The 15965-nt window shown below is 33.5% G+C and overlaps 1 protein-coding gene across 7 annotated transcripts in view; it reads right to left on the bottom strand.

Annotated features, from left to right (window-relative positions):
- The window catches only part of LOC134283505 (voltage-dependent L-type calcium channel subunit beta-1-like), a 30304-nt gene extending 14632 nt beyond the window's left edge, over positions 1-15672 (bottom strand). For 2 of the 7 annotated variants that reach the window (XM_062765964.1, XM_062765965.1), the window contains exons 1-3: positions 15516-15672; positions 14268-14351; positions 902-1015 (exon numbers count right to left, since the gene is read on the bottom strand). In XM_062765964.1, coding sequence (XP_062621948.1) covers positions 902-1015; positions 14268-14351; positions 15516-15527 — 210 coding nt within the window. In that variant the 5' untranslated portion in view covers positions 15528-15672. Of the gene's footprint in view, positions 1-901; positions 1016-1253; positions 1592-4324; positions 4385-6675; positions 6777-14267; positions 14352-15515 lie in introns of those variants that run through there. The other 5 variants (XM_062765960.1, XM_062765961.1, XM_062765963.1 and 2 more) reach the window with 4 other exon arrangements.
- Positions 15673-15965: the final 293 nt, after the last annotated feature.

The raw sequence follows: 15965 nt of genomic DNA, 5'->3' as shown, positions 1-15965 counted from the left end.
TGTACAAACTTGAATCCCCTTCACCCAAGGATGCTTTGTGGCAAGTTTGGTTGAAATTGGCCCAGCGGTTCTTGAGAAGAAATCGAAAATGTGAAAAGTTTACAGACAGACAGACGGACAGACAGACAGCTAGGCAGACAGACGGACGCCGGACAAAATGTGATCAGAAAAGCTCACTTGAGCCTTCGGCTCAGGTGAGCTAAAAAGTTAAAATTATATTCTCATATGAAAGTGCAAAGGTGTCAACTTTATTTGATATATTAAGAATTTCAATTTTAAAAAAATCCAAACAGTTTGAAACTTATTATTATTCATTTATATTTGGATTTGTCTTTCAGGTATGGGTACAACTTTATTTTACAAGCACCAAGTATATCCTGAGAAATTAAAACAGTTTACGTCAAGAAACTAATTTGAACTCTCTTTATTCTTAACAGAGAAATTAATTTTCTAGACTGAGATTTCTGTTGATTAAACTGGATTTGATTTTTCACAATTCTTAGAATAATAATGAATAATTGCTCACATCAGACAAGCTAATACTTGTAATGCTCCAGAAGGAATGGAAACATGCTATATTCCTCCTCTTCCTTCTCCGTACAAAGTTACAGATAAACATAAGCGATTCAAAAAATACAGGAATTATCAATGGAAAAGAATTCTTCTGAGTAAGAGGATGCACTAGCATAGCCCCCCTGCCAAGATCTATATCAGCTAACAACAGGTGCCACGCAATAAACAAAATGGCAACATTTAACACATTTAAGTGCAAACCCATCATTTTCTTTTTTGACTTCGCCTCTTTTTACTTTTTGTTTGAAAGATGTTTTTGAAAGAACACTTTGTGTTTGTGATCTAATATTAGTGCCTCTCAAACACTGCTAATTTATCATTATCATACCTTTGCCTTTTGCAACTGTTCTAAGGCAAGCCTTTTAGTCTCGGCTTGCAGTGCACTCCGTTCCTCATTTTCAGAAGCATCTGGGGTTGTTTGACTAATGGAGTCTGCAGATTCCTAGAAAAAAAAAGAGAAAATTTCCTGAGTTACTTACTGGAAAAAAGGACAGCAACACAAACCACTACAAAGTATCTCAAATTCTCAACAACACTGATCAAAAACATGGTTATAATGCATTAATTAAATCCCAAACAGTGCATCCTGACACACAGTACTTGTCAGCATCAATGCATACTTGATGCCCTTCCAATTGCACATGCATAATCAAAATCAATTGTCCTCACCATGCACTTACCAAGGAAATGGAGGAAGAACTAAGTAAGAGATTGTACTGCTCCTGTGACTGGCTTCCCACAGCCACCATGATCTCAAAATACTGTCTCGTTAGGACCCTCGCACACCAATCTTATAAACCCAATAACCACTTCATTTGCACAAACTTCGTTTTCTGTTTCCAATCATATTTTTTTTTTTATATATGACCGAGGCCAGGCTTCGACTTCCTAGATGACACACTTTCCGGGAAGCGAGTTAATCTGAAACCTTAGTTCGAATCAATATCCATGCATACTCGATAACTAAGGTCCCGGAGTAAGACTCGCTAGGATAGAGATATCACCAGGTCTCTAATGATCTCACAAAGAACTTACTAATAAACTCTACGCTTCCCAAACCATTAAATAATTTTTAGTCAGAGAGTTCTTTTGTCAAAAAGAGAAAAAAAAGTCTACAGCCAATGATGACCTATCGTCCCGTTCCCAACTGAATTTTTTGTAAAACACATAAAAAAAAGATATCTGTCACATGACCGTGCATCAATATGGCTTCTGATAGAAAAACACAACAAATGTCTGTACTGAAACAAGGGAAGCTTTTGCAGCAATACCGCATGCACTACTGCATTATGGCCTGAAAAATCAATATGTCTGTGACTGCCCTACTCTCTTACTGATCAATACCGACTAAAAGGAGCAATTACTCATTACCTATGTTACTGACAAAGAGATTCACCCTAATTTCATTGGAAGGATAAACAATTATATCAAAAGAAACCCGACAGATTTAGGAAGAATATCCTAAGCACATATAGGGGCTCGCTATGAGGCAATACAGAATAGACTACAAGGTTTGATTTCAGTTTGATTAACTCCTATGAATATTTTATAAATCTGCTCCTTGTGTAATAGCTTGGAATCAATAATTCACAAATGTGTGTCACTGCTACAACCATACAAAACAAAACACTTGCGAAACGATAATTCCAAATTTCCCTATACTTCATGAATTATACCATGTCGTAATACTAAAAAATTCAAAACTGACATTGTTTTTTCCCACTGAAGGGGACGGAAATTTCTACTTGATGGTAATGGCCATTTGAATTCAAATTCAGACAAAAACGTGAAGAAAAAAATGCATGCAATATTCTGAAGATAGAAAAAAAAAAAACATTCATAAATAATTTTCAGCCTGATCTTGATGGATGGAGTGCATCCCATCTTAATGATGTGCCAATCAATTCCGAGAGGCTTCTGCATTTCATTCAAAAGAGTGCAAATTCCTCTTCGCTGTCTGCAGTCTATACATTCTGCAGGATAGGCTTGTCAGCCAGGAGCCTGCGAGAGAGGCAACAATTTTTTTTTCATGCTTCTGAATGAGATGATGATGAGATATAGCGAGACATAAACAATCTCTCAAACAAAGCAGACTGCCTGTCGGTCGCATCTTAATCCAGCCTTTACTGGAAACTCATAAACAATCCTCCATTCAGCGGAAAAAACAAAAAGATCCCATCACAAAAATAATCCACAGTGTACAATTCCTTGTGCTCATCATGTCAACAACATTTCAACAATATTATCTTTGCCATAAATAGCAGTAAGTTGTTATTGTAATCAATACTAAATTCTGTTTCTGAAAGAAAAACATTTTTATTGCTGTTGGGAAAATGTGTTAATCAGTCTGGTTACCATACATGCATATTGTTGAAATACAACATAAGATTTATTATTGTAACCACTACGTCAGACTTTTTTTTTTTAGCATAATTAACATAGGGTCAGAGTGTCTTGACCAATATACTAAATCCTCGGAAAATTCTAGTTAAAAATTCTTAGATTACTTAAGGAATGACTTTAATTCTTGGCCATATTATCGAGTATAATCTGGTTTGGGTCAGTTTACGCTTTATAATCCGCGAAGCGGATTATAAAAAAGCGTAAACTGACCCAAACCAGATTATACTCGATAATATGGCCAAGAATTAAAGTCATTCCTTATAATTTAATTTTAAAATAATTAAACAACTTTTGATGTAAAATTGTGTTGCTTTTTATAAGTTCAAATTTACCGCGCAATAATACAACCGTAGTAACGGAAGTGATTTGAAGCGAGGGGAGGTAATGACTGATTCATAGATCTAGCAGCCATGATGTTTGTTTACATGAGGTAAGAACGAGTAATTGATTAAAGTTGAAGGTACATTTATTAAATCTGGAATTTTCCATGGATTCCAAGGACTGGAAATGAGGGGATTGCATGGATATGATGATTAAGCTGGTCGTCAAGGGGGTGTGTCCCCATACCAAACCAGATTATACAAAATGTTATGCGTTCCTTTTTGGTAATCAACCAGTGAGAGGCGAGAATACAAATAAAATTAAATTATTTTGGAATAAACAATTTAAGTCACTTTCTAAGGTGGATTTTTGTCAAATGTGACACATTTCAAGCAGTGCACTAATCTCAGGGCATTCTCAAGTACTACAGTGTACTAGTTAGTAAATGCACAAAAGTTAAACACATTACGTAGCTAGTTACATATAAACGAACATTGCAAATCAGCAAGTCTCAGAAGTGTAATATTTTAAGCATTAAATTATTACATTCATGACTTAGTTAACATTACATACAACATTGTAAATTGCTACTGTTTAATTAAACACTGTCAAAACCTGATCTCTTCTTTGACATTGACTTTTGACCCTTCTACCATAAATTTCTATTTTCCCTGACAACTAATGGTAGCTTGGCAGCAAGTACAAGACTAAAACTTAACCTCTGTCTCTCACACAGCTACACAAGTTGACATCATACTTTCTCCAGGATAGTTTGAAAAGAAGCCATATTCATGTCATAAGTACTTCCTCATAATAATAATAATGATTCTGCATCTGGAAAATTTCTGTTAAAGCCATTCCCAAGATATAAGAATGTCCTCCTGACATGTTTATATCTCTCATATGTTCTCATTTACAAATGTACCTAAATATTAGGGGAAAAATTATACCATGCATAATTTGCAAAAACAACTAATCTATTCAGACTACTCTGTTTAGCTTTTAGGAATTTCCAGTAAAATATTACCATCAAGGAATCTACATCACTATTGTGTTTCCTGATTCGACCCATCAGAAGGAGTTCTTCATTGGATACCAGCTTCCTAATATTGCCTGATCATTCTTCAACCAGCTTAGGGTATCCACAAACATTCATCATGTGTAGATATATCAGTTCAAACCCTTCACCACTCTCCTCACTAGCATTCCATCAAAACCAGTATAAAATCCCAATTGCCTCTTATTGACGGGCAGGACATGCCTACCACTGCCTAAAGCCTAACTATAATCATCTATTTAACTTGCATTCATCATTAATCCAAACAAGGATGATTTCAAAATTCTATAAAAACAAGTTTATAATGAACGGGAATAATGGATGCTCCAAAATGGCTTCTGAATCTAGGCTTAAATGCAAATTTCAATACAATATGGAGGCCTCTGTTCAGCAGCAATGGAAAAATCAATAAATACTATATTTCATGGACAAAAATTCTACAATTGTACCTCCAAAGTATGGAGAGTTCCAATAAACTTGGAATGTCTGTGAAACGAAGGCGAGTACCTTATATTGGAGTAGAAAGCCTACAATCCTAGTGTAAACAAAACAATCATAAAACATGAAAGTGAATAAGCTGAGCATAAAGGCTTTAAAACCTCAAAGCATGACCAGAAAAGAACAAGTGCTTAAAGGCCTAAGTTGTATTGTAAAACTCCATCATTTAGAACAGCTAAATATGTCTGTGTCCTGATCATAATTTATATACATGACTACAAAAATAAAATAATTAATGTCACATAACAAAGAAAACTTTCATTAAAAAGAGTCAGTTTTATGGGTTCCCTTTATACTGATTCTGAAATAATGTCAATTTTTGAAATGCATTACCAGTACTTATCAATAGGAATTCTCTCTCAATCAAACTGATCTTACTTCACTGTTATCAATGTCTTTTTTATTTATTTACTTTTGGGAATGGGGGGGGGGGGGGGGGGGGGGAGTTAAGTCATATCTTAAAGAATTACTGAAAAGCTGTTGGTATGAGATAAACATTAAAAATTTAAGCATCTATCAGATCTGCCTTTAAAAGATCTTATAAATTGCACAATTTTTTCCAGAACTATTCCAAAACTTGATACAAATGCTAAATGCTTATACATGGTATACATGTATTAGGGATATATATTTATACCAGGTATAAGCATTAAGCATTTGTACAGTGCATGCATTAGTCATCTTTATGTTTTTAACTTCCCCCACATATATAATACAATATATATAGATTATAGATTTGTAACATTTGACCACCTGTGTTGCCAGTTTAAAATTTATATTTATCTTCCCACCTAGAAAAAAATGGGTGTATAGTTACTGAGTGTGAGAGCAGGGCATCATTTGACATTTTCATCAATAAATTTCAGTAAATGTTTAAAGCACATATTCCTACTAGTAAATTTTTGTAACCTTCATCTTTTTCTGTGTGAATAGTACTCCATAGTTGAAAAAAACCCCAATTTCTGCACCTTAAACAGCATGGTGTAATGTCGTATGTATATGAGAGACTTTCAAGTATTGTAAACAGTGCAAAATACACCCACGAACAATACTTCCTAATGTTATGTAATTTGGACAAGACTCTAATGTTGTTACCATTGTTGTTTATAATGCAGAAAAAAGTTTGTTTGTGTTATTTATCCTTAAATTCATCTCCAAACAATGAAATCAACTTGTTATGAAAATGGTATAAAAACTGCACTAATAACAGTTTATTATAATTTGATTGGCAGTTGACAAGAAATCGAAAATTTCAAATAATTTACTACACCAAACTGAGATATTTTTTCCCCAATTTAAATGACAATCAACAATTTACTATCAACTTCAAGTATAAAAGGAATTCAATACTGAATAGTTAAAAAAAAAATTGGCAAATTCAAACAATTAAACGGAAGGGAAATGAGCAGAGACAGCAACCAATAACTTCTACATGCAGCCAAGTATAGAAAACATCAATATACTTATTAATCTTTCACGTCAAGTAACATGTATTTTGTACCTTGACCATATCTCAGAGTTGTCTTTCTTTAATTGCAAATAGGAAATATTACCAAAACCCATCAATGTTTTACATTTGCAGAAAAAAATTTCCCTTCTCTCTCAAAAGTGCACAAGTATATAAAGTACACCGCAAAGAAATTTATAATTTAAAAAATTAGAAAGCAAGTCAGTGAAAAGTTAATTCATGCAGCATCCCACAAGTCATATCGTATTATATTTCGCCGTAAGTAATATATGATTTATTAAAGAATATATAATATATATGTATAAATATAAATGTATCAATATCATGCACAGTGTGTGTACAAGCACAGACTTACAAAGCTTCTCTCGGTTTTGGTGAAGGTATTTTTCTTTGGCCTGTGTTTGTCTTGCGCCATTTGTCTACTCTTATATCCTCAGTTCATCCACACGAAGAAAACTTCAATCAAAATACAGATATTTCAGAAAACAACTCCAAATACACACTTATACATTACCCCATAAAAGGGGTGGATTTATTTTTCACAGAGCTTACAATTAAAGCAAATTCCTTTTTTATGTGCTATACTCCGATAAAGTTTTAATCCACACCTGTTTTATTAAGCCTTCCAGATATATAAACGTTTACATTCCTCTGATATATAATACTTTTTTTATTTTCACTCTGAATGAATCGGCATAAACAACATCATCATCCCGTTTTAAGCTGGGAAACACTTGTCCTATATATATATTTTTCTTTTTCACCACTTTACAGGATTTCACTAGCTCAGTATTTTGGCTGGATGTGAAGATAATATTATCACTGCTGATACCACGGTGGCACCCATCCAGATACACACAGTATTTTGTAAGGCACCAATCCTTTGCCTGAGAATGCAGAGGCAGCGTGTTACAGGGATCATCCTAAAAATTGTTTTATCTACCACTGGGGGTCATCTCAAAGGTAACCTAGCTCCCTTGAGCCTCCGTTAATGAATACACCATGACACTAAACATATGTTATTCATATTAACATTTATCCATCAATATTTTATGCTGGAAAACTTAATATGGAGATTGGGGCTTCATTCTTGACATTTTTTATCTATCAAACGCAAACCATCACGTTTATAATATTGATTTCTATATCAAGTTTTGAAAGTTTGCATGATTGTATACATTTTGTACAATACATATTAAAAGTACGCATATATATATATATTTACTTTCTACATTGTCCTATTTTTTTTCAAAAATAAGACAAGTATTTGGTATTTGTTTTTTTTTTAAATTGCACATTACAACATCATGGATCAAAATCACTTAAATCAGGGCTTATCTATATATTTTTATCTTATTAATAATTATTGTTTCATTATTACATAATATATTATATGTATATACATTGTTGAAGCAAATCTTGAAATCATTTTTTTTTTATACAAAATATACATTTGTAAACTTGACCTTTTGACCTCAAAATTAACTAGGGTCAAGATTAGAAACAGTCAGAACTGCAACATAAATTTACAATCCTCAAAGAGAACTAAACTTATTTAGAAACCATTTAAGGCTATAGACAAATTTGAGACCTTGACCTTTTAACCTCAAAATGAAAAGGTTTCTTTCTTCATTGGGGCACAAGGAGAAATACATGTAATATAGAATTCCATTGCAAAAGATTCAGTCCTTTTGGATATTATTAAAAATGGTTTTAAGTAAACCATTTCCCTACACATATAAATTTGTAACCTTGACCTAAAACCTAAATTAAGACAATTTAGCATTTATAATGGAAAAAGTTTGTGCTTATGTGTTTAATGCCTCACAACTTTTTGTCTCAAACCTTTTCTTCCTTTTTACTATGCAAATACATTGAAATAAGTCCAATACACCATAACGAGAAACAAATGATCATAGGAGCTTCTACCTCAAAAGCTTGCTTAATTTTTTCACTTGCAACCAGTTAATTCCATCTAATGAAGTCACCCAGGACCTTTGTAGACTCCAACTTGTAAATATTGTATAGCAATTAGTCATACAAGTAATTGACTCTTATTGTTAGCTAAAATGCACAGGAGAATATAAATGCTTATTCTGGTCCCAGAAAAGTCAATACTAACCTGAAGTTAGCTAGTTAAGAATGCACCTTATACATACACATACTTCATGACAAGACTTCTTGTATTTATGTATTGACCACAACATGGGCTGATTATTATATACATGCAGAAAACCCTTGATCTAAAAGACAAGAGTTATCAGATATTCAATACATGTTATTTACAAGTCTAAAAAATTTTCTCATTCTGAAAGTAGCATTAATCTCCAATTCTAAATTATTTTTTTAAAGTTTCAATCAAATATGAAGATAATTAACAGTAATAAAAGTTGGAGGAAGAGCAAACTTTGACCTCTAAAAACAGAGGTGGGATCAGGTGCCATGGATGAGTAAGTATCCCCTGTCAGTAGGTCACACCCAACATGATCTGCTATGTATTCCTTGTCATGACTGGGCAGACCAAAAAATATGCAGACAATTCAATGTGGAATAAATGGCTTAACACTGTGTGTGCAAAATATCTGTTGACAGATTTGTATGTTTGTGTGTTTTTCGTTTAACATCCCTTCAAGATTTTTCAATCATATTTAGAGGCCAGCACTTCCAGATTAAGGGCTGCAAATTTAGACTTGCACTCAGCATTTACGGCCTCTAAGCAGTGAGGGATCTTTTTTAAGCATCTTCTGTCACAGGATCTCGATCTATTGTGTCATCTAAAGGACCGATTTCTGTGTCACAGATTGAATTCGAACCATAGACATCATGATCAGCTCTTTACTTCCAGATCTCTGAACAACTGTTCTAACCACTGTGCCACATGGGCGACAATTATATATGTAAAAGAATCCATAGGATTCATTCATTATGTAAAATCATGATATTACTGTAACATTTGGGGGAAAAAATCATGACATATTGCGATAAGAATGTTATGGTGAAACCCATCCCTATTGGGATACATCAAATTAGTTCTATCTATACAGTCATATTGCTTCTCATTTAAAAACCATTTAAAACCTTATTTTTACTGGATACCTTTCAAATTGTAACTTACTTTTTGGCATGAGCTTCTGTGCAAAATGCATTGAAGTTTAATAAAACAGTCAAAACTGACTTCTGCAAAAATACCAATTCCATTTTTTATCAATAATGATCAAAAACCCATTTCTTAGAAAAGTATATAATATTATTCAAAGTTTCGTGCTTTACTTTGCAGTTAACTGTTTGGTGAGGTGGTTTGATGATGACCTTCCACACAGCTGGTCATCATTAACGGGCCCCATGTATTTTACACTTATCTTCTCCCCGTTAATTGCTGTATGTAATGAGAACAACAGTGCCTGATTATGACTGATGGTACACATTATTTTCATGTGCAGTATCAATTATGCATGACTTGGGAGAGCTGTTGTAACAATGATTTTATCAATTAGATTCATCTGTTGCCTCTGTATCATTGGCAGATCCCAACTCTGACTCACATGGGGCAATGTCTGCATGTAAAGGCCTGGGTTTTTCAAAAATGTGTAGGCTATGCACATGCCTACTATTCAAAAAGGAAAGTTTTAGAAATCCAATCGTGCAAAAACGCAATTGTCAGAAAGATCTAAAAGGGTTTTTGGTCCATGTTTTCTGACAAAACAATGAAGATATTAGCCATGTTTACAGAGTCTGGCATTTTGTTTCTGGTTGCCAAGATTTTAATTACAAGTCATTTTTGTCATATCTATGCATTAACCAATATATACCAGTAATCATAAGGATGAACTGAATTAATGATTGACCTCATATGAAAATGTTCTAATTGTTTTGGCATGAAAATTGAAACTTATAATACCAATTTATATTTTTCATAGAAGAATTCTTCCTCACCCTAACTATATATTGTTAGTTTGGTTAACCCAGGAGCAGAGAAGATTTTCAAAGACCGGGGTAATACATTTTCATTGTGTAATTTATATAGCCCCGCCCTCACACCAGAACCCCTGACCCTGCAGGCCATGAAATTCACAACTTCAAAAGAGACCCCCCCGCCTCTGCTCATCATAACTATGTATGTAGTTAGTTTGTTTAATACACAGGTGCAGAGAAGAGGATTTTTAAAGAATTATGCATTTTCATTACACAATTTATATAGCTTTACCCTATCACTAGAACAGAAGAACCCCTGACCCTGGGGCCACGAAATTTACAATTTTGGAAGAGACACCCTTCCTTATCATAACTATACAATGAATTTGTTTGTAAATACCCAGAAGCAAAGAGGAAGATCTTCAAAGAAATAATGCATTTATACTATATAATCTTTATAGCCCCCCCCCCCCCAAGCACTAAAACCCCTGAACTGGGGCCATGAATTTCATTATTTTGGTAGAGGACTCAGTTTATATTAAAGTCATGCCAACAATTTGACTGATTGATGACCAGTTTTAACTAGTTTTGGCCCCATCCCTCAGGTCCTAAAGGGGGGTGGGGGTGGGGGACTATGAAATTCAAAATTTTTGTTCTGCTTTACCCATAGATGTTTTATGCCAAAGTTGGTTATAATTGATTGAGTGGTTGCAGAGAAGAAGCTGAAAATATTTAAATGTTAACAAACAATGTACGATGATGGACAAAAACAGATATGGTAGCAATAGGTCACCTGAGTTTACTTATAGGTGACCTAAAATTACAAGGGTGTTAATTTTATTGGGGCCAGTTAAGCCTAGTTTAACTCCATCAGTATTTTTTCTAAATATATATATATATATTTTTGTGCTGTACATGCGATATTACCACTTGACCAGTGTATCCCAGAGTTTTTGAAATCCACCGATTCAATCGGCAGAGTGGTAAATTGGTAAAATAGACAATGTTTATGAATGGAGGAAATAGACTTTGTATATGACGTCATATTTTTGTCATTCCAAAGGGGTTTTGGTATTTCAGACTTAGTTGGAAAAAGTCAAGAAGTTAGGAATCTTGATCCCGATGCATGTGGAGTCCATTTGAAAACACTTATTTCAATATCGTCATAAACAAATGCAAATACAACATTTGAGATATGTAGAGTTGTAAAAGTAAACTGTGCTCGCCCTGATGGTTTCACCATCGGACATATTAGTTCATAAAGGCAAAGTCTGTTACAGGAAACTCCTTCAAGTAAAAGCTGAATCTGACTACTGTACATCACTTAATTTTCGTGACACCTTATTTTCGCGAGAAAGTCATTGAATTTTTATCAACAAAACAAAATGTTCATGAATTGTTGTCATTGTTCTATATAATCTTAAGGAATTCTATTATACGCGAGAACGAAAATTTTGCGAGCATACCGTCTCGCGTTTTAACGTGAAAATAAAGTTATCGTGAATAAAAAGTGATTTACAGTATTACAACATGATCCCTAAAAGTTCCTGTGCCATAAAACACTCAGTTAGCCAATTGCGTTGACACAACGTGATCAGGCAATGTCAATATTAACTAATATCTGTTTTCATTTAACATGGGGAAAAAGAAATCAAAGTACTGAGACACTCACTCACGGAAAGACAGGGTCAAAATAATCTTCATGTTAGATTTCACAAAATTAATTTTTTTTATTAATATACTAAACACAAAACTTCACGTTTTTCATTTACTTTGATGTAGTTTTGAAAATATTTAAGCATTTTTAAACAAAATATCTACCGGACACGGTGCCAGCCTGCTTTTAGAAACTATCGGATTCATAAGTTATTTACCGGAGATCGACAGCGGGCTGGTGTCTTTCGGCTTTGCCAACTCTGAATATTGCTTTGAAAAGAACTGAAGAATTTTTTAAAATTAGCTGTTAAGAGTAAACATAGCAGACACAGGGATAGCAACCAACATATTAAAATACTTTAGAAGTACTTTTTTTCTGTGCTGTATAAATTTACGTTATGTATGCAGTCACAAACTTTCCATGGAAATTTGTTCCATCAAACTTAATACACATATAAGGATATAATGAGGTCTTAAGAAATCTGCATAATTTTCTACAGCAGATTGAAATAAAAGATACCGCTGAATTATGACAGTACATCCCAGTAACCAAGTATTCAATACTCAGCTGTTCAATCTAGTACCTGGTTAACTGGGTACTTGTAGCTGCAATAATGTAGCCCTCTCCGATTTTTTTTTAATCTGATGTTTTCTGGAGAGGGCTACAATTCCATAACATCTCTATAAGGCCATAATAAATATATTCCTAGATTCTCATCCCTGCCTGTCCCGATTTTTTACTCCTGAGGCTGTTTTTTTTTTTATTTCTGTTTTCTTCGTCTTAATTCTTAATTCAACAACCATTCAACTTTCGTTTTAAATCCTGTGAATGTCAGCATGATTTTGACAGCTGAAAAGATGGTAATTGCTATAATATATGTTAAACTAGGGTCATTGGTTCTGAAAGATTGGTGATGATGTGTAGTAAGAGATAAACGGACCTCTACCATGACTTTTATTCGGTTATTATAGCTAAATCTGCACCAAATGAACAGGTGAATAAAAATTCTGCAAAATGGAAAAAAATATAAAATAAAAACTGCCCGCTTGGATCTATTTTTCAAACAATTCGGATGAGAATCTAGGAATTTTTTTATTATGGCCTAATGGTGCAAATGTTTTTTAAATACGGGCGAGAGGGCAAAATAAATTGTTTTTACATTCAACTTACATCTAAAAAGACGAAATTTTTATTCATTGTCAACAACATACCAGGTAAATGTGAAAAACGGAAAAATCTGCGAGTTTACCTGTCGCTCTACTCAGCAACCATGACAGTTCACGCGTTTGAAATTAAGAATAACTCAATAAATAAAGTGTCGGTGTTTACAAATAATTGGGATTAATAGTATCACTTAACATCGATAAGTAAAACCATTCCATGTTTTATTTTTTCATAAACAGCGATATTTAGATTATTTAGATATTAATAAGGGAATTCCTAAAAAAAATCCACTCCTATAGATCCTAAATTTTCATTGGCTGTCCCAAAATAAAATCTATCAAGATTAGTAAAAATGGTGGATAAATAAGTTGTGATGTTGACATACACGAAAAATAACCGATATATGGATCGCTCTGTATATTATTGGATTGATTTATGTCTTGGATAACTACAGTTTGGGAGTCCAGGTAAGAAATGTTAATAAAATAACCATTTACTGACAATTTGATCCAAAATCTGTGCGGGTGTGAATTACTCCCGCAGTTGCACCATTATGGAGATCCTAAGGACTTGTAGCCCTCTCCCCCACTATCCCCCCCCCCCCAAAAAAAAGGGACAGGGCTACATTATTGAAGCTTAGGTACTTGTTGACATCTCTTTACCTTTACACATCAAGATGTAAGCAAAAAAGAATTCATCTTTACCCTCTATATTGTCTTTTACTCCAAAAAATTTATTTCAAAGGATCAAATTGACCTTTGAGTAAACATTTGGAAATAAATTAAGAACTTAGTCCAACTCTGTATTGTTTGAAATCTAATAAAATTAAAGAGGTAATAATGTTGTAAAATAATAAGTAAATGACTTCAAAATCATAATGTATTTCCAAAGAAGAACTGTAACATAGGTACAAGTAATCAAAGATTAGGTAGTGTAGATCCTAAATATATGCAAGGAATTAATTATCGCATAATTTCGTGAGAAGCACCACATGCAAAATAAAATTAACCACCTTTATTCTTACTGTGCAGAAATCTTTGTAAAATCTCATGATCAATCAACCATTCGCGTATTTTTATTCTCAAGATTTGACAGTAAATAAATTTGTGATAATAATTACTCGTGAAAAATAAGGACTCTACAGTAGCTCACCTCATTAAAGTTTCACACTAAACGAATATCTGTTTATTTTTATATAAGTATACAATGCTTACCTGTTTGACTATTCTTGATGTATCAGAAGAGGCCCTTGTCCCATCAGACAACTTAGATTTACTTCTTCTTTTGGAAATAACTTTCTGTAAATAATCAAAATGCAAAGTGTTCATCTTATTCATATAACTAAATGACTATCCTAGAAGAAACCAGCAAAAACATTCATTAATTTTTATGATCATGTTGTTTGAATTTCTTTGATACACAAGGTTGTTACAGGTTCGGATTAATAATTCAATTTTCAGTCTATTTAAAATCAGAGGCCTGTTCAATATAGTGAATATTCGTGTGCGCTCGTCAAAATTCCTTACACCTCGGTCTATTATTACAATGACTTATATATAGCCGTAACGGCAAAGTTTTACAGTGAAATATGTGACTTTAATTCATCTATATCATGTATATTTTGAAAGTCTCTTTCCTAAAAAATCCTTTATTAGTATCTATACAGACTATACTTGAAGACTTTAGCTATAAGATAACAATGTTCTAATTTAAAAGGGTAAAATTCCACATTTAAAAAGGGGCAAGATTCCAGTGTTAAGAAGATTCATTCTTTTCCCAATTTAACCATATTTCGCATCAATTTTCCCAATTCTGCAGACCCTGGACCCAGTTTAAAAATGGTAGAAAAACCCCTGCCTCCAATAGAAAAGTTCACAAGCACTCACTCTGTTGAACAGCCCTCAGCTAATGCTATATTCTGTTAATCAACATTATCAAACAGTTAACTGTGTTGTTGTTTTAACTTTGCCTCTGGAAGAGTTACCTCCCCCAATAAACATAATTTACATATTTTCTGTGATTTTTCCTTTCAACTCATCATATGCCTTGAGCATTATATCTTCTGTGTACTATCAAATATTGAGAGCAACATTCTTCTGTGTATTTGTGCTTCATAACAGAACAAGCACAAATCTAAATATTGTCCATAATGCACAATGGCCTAAATGGGGTATGATTCTTGGTATAATAGGCCCACATATCTGGCACGATTATCACAGTGAATAAATCAAATCTATTGAAACTAATTTATTGCTCTAAAGTTTGCAAATGCACAACAGCAATAAACATTTCTTCATACTTTTAAAATCTGTCTTCCTAGATTCACACTATGGATACAGCAATGGATGCTGCCTTTAAATTTGAGAACATTTTGGTTGGAGTACAAAAGAGCACATTTTAAGAACAATTCGTCAAAGTAGAGTTTCTTCTCTTTACCTTTCTTACTGTGTTTGACATTTTACCTGTGAAAGCATGCTGTTTAATACAGAAAGGGGCAATGGGTATCTTCATGCCATTGCCTTAAGCCTCCGTCCCAAAAACCAGCCATTGGATTCACTCCTGGTTAAGAAATAAATATTGGAATAAAATTTTAAAGTTACTGTTTACAAGTCTGCAATCACTTTTTTCCATCGAAAAACGACGCACAATACGAAAATACACAAATATCAGCCTCTGTCGAGACGGTATCCGCAAATGGAACCGAACGGAATTGTGGGTCAGTTACGTCATATCAACATTGACGGTGGTTTGCGAAATTTAGAATTCCATAACGATTTATAGCATGAATTCTTTTTTATTTTATCAAGAAATACATATAAATGAAATATTTTAGGAGTTGTGATATCAATTTTAATATATAACGTCGATTATTTGGAAATTAGATGGATTGAGCTATGAATAGTACACTGAAT

This window comes from Saccostrea cucullata, unplaced genomic scaffold (assembly GCF_032062105.1).
Source record: "Saccostrea cucullata isolate Sc308-1 unplaced genomic scaffold, CSIRO_AGI_Scuc_v1 ctg162, whole genome shotgun sequence".
Lineage (NCBI taxonomy): Eukaryota > Metazoa > Mollusca > Bivalvia > Ostreida > Ostreidae > Saccostrea > Saccostrea cuccullata.
This window is presented reverse-complemented; position numbering and strand designations above follow the sequence as displayed.